Below are 5,906 nucleotides of genomic sequence, written 5' to 3'. Positions count from 1 at the left end.
TACTTTCCGTACCCACTGTATATATATATATATATATATATATATATATAGTATACATTTATTATACAATACATATATTTAATGAATTATAAATGATCAAATAATTGAATGTATTATTAAATTATTATTTTTTTTATTATTAAAGGTATATTATTAAATTAAATTAACTATAAATATTATGAATATAATTAAAAGATGAGATCTTACAAGCTGGCATCTGCCCAGTACAGCCTTTGATCGTCATAGTCCAGTGTCAGACCATTTGGCCAAACCAGACTAGTGTTGACGATCTCTGTCCTGAAGTTTCCTCCCAGAGTTGCACGCTCTATCTTTGCATTGGTTCCCCAGTCGGTCCAGTACATATACCTGACAGCATATACAGAGAAATGCATTTAAATTAGATGATAAAATGGCTCATTATACATCTAAACCACAGTCTAACTGAATGAGAGGCTCACCCTCTACATGGATCCAGCATGATGGCTCTGGGTCTGGGCACCTGTGCTACAACAGTCCTCTGAGACCCATCCACTGCCATTGAGCTGATGCTCTGGTTAATGTAGTCACTGTAATAGATCCTCTTATTGATCCAGTCATAGGCAATGCCATCAGGAGCTCCCAGATCTCCACAGTTCAGAAAAAAAGTTATAAAACTTTATAAGGAGCAAAGGTTTGGAACAACATGAGGTGGAGTAAAAAACTGTCCCTTTAAATCTAATTTTTGCTAACTTTCTAATTTAATGTGCTTATCAACAGTTTTTATCATTATATTTGGTTGTTATACTGTATTTATCTTTGTGTGTATCACTCAGGCAGCGTTGTGTGCTTGCTGAAGATACTTATGCAGCCCATCTTTTCAAATACATAATATTGCTTTAAAATACCAAAAGAAAAATCACGTAGCATGTTACAGGACAATCTTCAGGTTGCATTTGGTTTATTATATTATATTATATTATATTATATTATATTATATTATATTATATTATATTATTATCAACCAGCTTTTGTACATTTCTGCACACATTTTACTGTGACTCTCAGACAGTAGACATGATCCTGAATAACTCCAGAACTGAACATTTGATCTGCTCAAACCAAAATGTAAAATAACATTAACAATTATGATAATTTTCTGCCTGAGAAACAAATAACTTCTCTCATGCTTTCTTTCTTTTTTATATTTCACAATAAAAGAACAAGTTTGCTTGCGTGGTACTACATAATGCCTAAATAACCTCCAGTCTGCAAACTAACCACTGTAAATGTCACACGAGATACTTTGTCAAGCCAACATTCAAAGACTGCCTTAACGAACTTTCCATTTCTAGCTAAACCTGCAGTGTCAGGGTGCATTAGGAGTTTAAATAAGCTGCTCACCTGAGGCCACCTCTGTCACAGAAGAGGTAGGCGAAGCCAAAGTAATGAAGCTAATCTTGCTCTGGCCCGCTCCCGAGCTCTGGGTGAAATAGATCCTACCGTCCAACCGGTCGAAATCAAGGGCTACCGAAGTCCGGGGCACATTAACCACGGGGAAGGGCACCGAATGATCCTCTGGATCCAGCCGCAGAGATCGTACAGTGCTTTCGGTCGTATAAATAAGGTAGTCATCCCGGGATACCACACAACTGCTGCTATCCGCAGCCAGATTCCCAAAGGCACACGAACACTTCCTCATCTGAGATCCCCGGATGGCGAAGCAGAAGTGAGCGCAGCCGCCGTTAGACTCCAAGCAGGGGTTGTTATTGAGCTCGTGGGCCGAACTTGGCTGCATTCTCCGGTCGAAGATGGTAACGTCCCGTAGCATGTTGATGTTGTCTCGGATCACGAGCGGCTGGTCGGTCGCACCTGGCTGTTTGCTCGCTTGGAAGACTTTCTTCAGGTTTCTGTCCACCCAGATTACATTCCCCTCAAACACGGTGATGCCATACGGAGTCGGATAGCGACTCCCATACCGTACGACCTCCGTCTCGCCCCCCTCGGGCCGGACTCGTGCGATCATGTCCAGGGAATCGTCCACCCAGTAGATGTATCCGTCTCGGTGGTCCAAAGCCAGGCCTCTGGGGGTGACGATGCCTGAGGAAACCAGCACGGTCCGGTTGGAACCATCTAGAAAAGCTCGCTCGATTTTGGGGGTCTGTCCATAGTCGGCCCAGAAGAGGTATCTGTTCATGGGGTCCACCACAATATGACGAGGCATGTCTACTTGGGTCTTTAGAAGGACACGACGGAACGTGGTATTGAGTCGAATCACTGAGTAATGATGCTGAAAATTCAGCTTTGCATCACAGGAATAAATTACATTTTGATATATATTCAAATAGAAAACATGTATTTAAAATTAAAATAATATGTAACATTTTTACGGTATTTTTGATCAAATTAATGCAGTTCCGGTGAGCAAAAGAGACTTTTAAATGGTAGTGTACATATATTGAGAATAAAACAATTATAATGTCAGATTAGGTCAATGCCAATTACAACTTTGGGTTGCTTATTCACATATTCAGGTCAAAAGTGTATGTTTAACAAGCCATGGGTCACTGAGGCCTGAACCATCTGAGCCTCTTTTCTGTCATATGTTAATCTTTAATCTTCTCCAATGCCACCTGTCTGTGCTTATACTGATGTGAGTTAATGTTAATGTCCCTACGGTAAGGCTGTCACCATTCTGACCTCTAAAGCTGCTCTAGAACATTCCTCATGTAACACTCCATGAGTCCAGGTATCACCGTCAGCACCGTCTATCGCGGCAAGCCTAGTCCAGTGTATCTGAAGTACACAGTGTCACAATTGTACTGTATTACCAGAGTCAAACAAGTTACCAAATCTGATTTCAACATACAACAAGCACACAAGCCCTCACCTGCGGCCCAGTCGACAGCAATGCCCCGTATGCCATTACGTCCGATTCCAGAGGTGACAATACTGCGGAATCCAGATCCGTCCGGTTTGATCCTGCGGATTCCATTCTGAGACGCCACGGTGCTGCTGAAGTCACACCAGTAAATGAATCCAGAAGGAATGTGCACGTCTACATGAAGAGCATTGCGGCCTACAGGACACACACAGAAACACCCATGCACAAAGTTTTTTATTGTACTATGCATGTATCATCATACACATTATTATTCATATATTATATGTGACCCTGGACCCCAAAACCAGTCTTAAGTCGCTGGGGTATATTTGTAGCAATAGCCAACAATACATTTTATGGGTTAAAATTATCGAATGTTCTTTTATGCCAAAAATCATTAGGATATTAAGTAAAGATCATGTTCCATGAAGATATTTTTGTAAATTTCCTACCATAAATATATCAAACCTTAATTTTTGATTAGTATTATGCATTGCTAAGAACTTAATTTGGACAACTTTAAAGGTTATTTTCTCAGTATTTAGATTTTTTTGCACCCTCAGATTCCAGATTTTCAAATAGTTGTATCTCGGCCAAATATTGTCCTATTGTCCAAAAAATTGACCCTTATGACTGGTTTTGTGGTCCAGGGTCACATATTTGCAAAATTATGCTGGCAATGTACAATAAAGCAACATTGTGAATAACTGTGTTTTTTATTTGGCTGTAAAGTTTAATAGTGTCTCTGATTTAAATATCAGTAGCAAAAATGACATTATAGTTGGTAAATGTAATTCACTTCTGTGAGTCAGTTCAAACAGTCCACTTCAATGAATATATATGTGTATATGTATGATCTATTATTAAATTGCGTGTGTGTATGTGTATGTGCCATTTTTCATGTTAAAATATTTTAAGTATCATTCCACCTTGTGTTTACGTTTAGGCGATATGAATTTATATTTTTTAAGCTAGATTTTTTACTGTATTTTAATTTATTAATTACTCGTAACATCTTGAATCTATTGGCTTTAATGGAAATACATAAATATTAAAATATTAAGAGATATATTGTTTGTTTGTGTGTGTATAGTATTTAGAACAAATTATATATATTTTTAAAATATAATAAAAATGGGATAAAGACTATTTATTCTCTTTATTACAAAATAGTAAACATTTATTATTTATAATACAAAATAATTAATATCATATAAAGAGAATAAAATAATATAAAATGTAAAAAAAACAATTGGGAAATAATATAGGTATGAATAAATAAATAAATATCCATTTAAATAAATAAATATAAAATCATTATAATATATATCAAAATTGTACACATACATTTATTATAATTATTATATTATCTCAATTAAATATATTATAATGTTTTATATAATAGTATTTTTTTTCTATACCACCCAGTCCTACTGAACCCCACCTCTGCCTGCCACAGGCACCATAGACTCGGAGTGATCCGCTCCCTCCAGACTGAAGCCCTTGATGGCAGTGAGCATAGAGATCACCACATAGGATTGGTATGGAGAACAGGTTCTGTTATCAGCACTGAGTTTGAACCCAGTCGCACAGGCGCAGCTGAACAGGCCACCGGGACGAGGCAGACACAACTGCTCACACGTCCCCACGTTATTACTGCAGCCGTTAGACGAGCCTGCTGAGGCTATGGGGAGACAAACAGCAGATAATGAGAATGAGAGACAGATATTTAATACTGCAAATATGTAACCGTAAGAGTACATGATACTGACTCATATCTATCTATTCTGGTAATGTATACACATTCCTGGTGCATATCAGTGTGTAGCAGTACTGATATATTGGGACTCTGCTTTGCTAGCACTTCCAGATCTTACTGGAAGCACTTATACAATAGACGGCGTTCACAGCCCTGGAGAATGAACATGTGCACTGAACACCGAACAAAGGGACACTGATTCTTCTCCGCATAAAGCTGACTGTCCCCCTGAGGCAGAGGGGAACTAATTGGTAAACTGATATCCTATTGAAAGTCATTCTTCGCTCTCTGGTAATTGCTACACGGCCATCAAGGTTACGATGACTTCCAGAAAAGACCACCCTACGTCAACCACAGAATGAATCAGAGATAAATGTTAAAAAAATGGCACTGAGAGATGCCTACACAGGCAGCAATTTGAGGTTCAATTGCAGCAATTTAGCTTTTCAGCTGCACACACTCCAAAACCAACTGCTACCTTGATCAATATAATCAAAGAACATGTTACAGTATTTTTTCTTCAGAATTGAAATTAATCCAAATGAAAAATTTGATTATTTTACCCAACATTTGCGTCATGTGTTGTTTTATGCTTATTAGAATTCATATCCAAAAAACAATATTCCAAAAGTACTTTAAATTTAATTGATATTAATTAAAATTGACTATTTTACCCAACATTTCTGTGTGATGTGTAGTTTTATGTGTATTAGAGTTCCCACTGTTAGCTTAGCAACATGCTAACAATGTCTAAAGCTGTATATTGTTATTGTTATATATGTGTGTGTGACCCTGGAGCACAAAACCAGTCATAAGTCGCACGGGTATATTTGTAGCAATAGCTAACAATACATTGTATGGGTCAAAATTATCGATTTTTCTGGTTTTGTGGTCCAGGGTCACATATATATGTATATATATATATATATATATATAAATATATGATTATTTTAAAACATATATTTCATTTTAATAAAATCTTATTTTAATAAAAAAAAATTAAACTGTTTTGTTGCTGGTTACTGTATGATGACTGAAATCGCGAAATGGCCTTCAACAATTAGTAAATAAACTGCAGAACGTTATGTTTTCTAATACACGCACAAATTGCATGTATTCTGACAGCGCTATCTGCTCGTAATCCAGGGTTCAAAGTCCAACTGAAACCGTGTTACTCGTCAGTTGCTCAGTCACATTTTTATGATTTTTTTTACAAGGCACGTGACAATGCAATACGTGCGACGTATTCGTAATGAGACTCATTTATAAATCTGCTGTTGTCAACAA

At 37.2% G+C, this 5,906-nt stretch overlaps 1 protein-coding gene across 1 annotated transcript in view; it reads right to left on the bottom strand.

The window, feature by feature from the left end:
• Positions 1-5,906, bottom strand: part of LOC107744833 (low-density lipoprotein receptor-related protein 2-like) — a 133,525-nt gene that overhangs the window by 52,197 nt on the left and 75,422 nt on the right. Inside the window, exons 36-40 of the mRNA XM_016558655.1 lie at positions 4,305-4,544; positions 2,819-3,055; positions 1,381-2,253; positions 459-624; positions 208-366 (exon numbers count right to left, since the gene is read on the bottom strand). Coding sequence (XP_016414141.1) covers positions 208-366; positions 459-624; positions 1,381-2,253; positions 2,819-3,055; positions 4,305-4,544 — 1,675 coding nt within the window. The remainder of the gene's footprint in view (positions 1-207; positions 367-458; positions 625-1,380; positions 2,254-2,818; positions 3,056-4,304; positions 4,545-5,906) is intronic.

Source organism: Sinocyclocheilus rhinocerous, unplaced genomic scaffold (assembly GCF_001515625.1).
Source record: "Sinocyclocheilus rhinocerous isolate Xijiao unplaced genomic scaffold, SAMN03320098_v1.1 scaffold528, whole genome shotgun sequence".
NCBI classification, from domain to species: domain Eukaryota; kingdom Metazoa; phylum Chordata; class Actinopteri; order Cypriniformes; family Cyprinidae; genus Sinocyclocheilus; species Sinocyclocheilus rhinocerous.
Note: the sequence above shows the minus strand (reverse complement) of the source record. Positions and strands in the feature narration are given on the sequence as shown.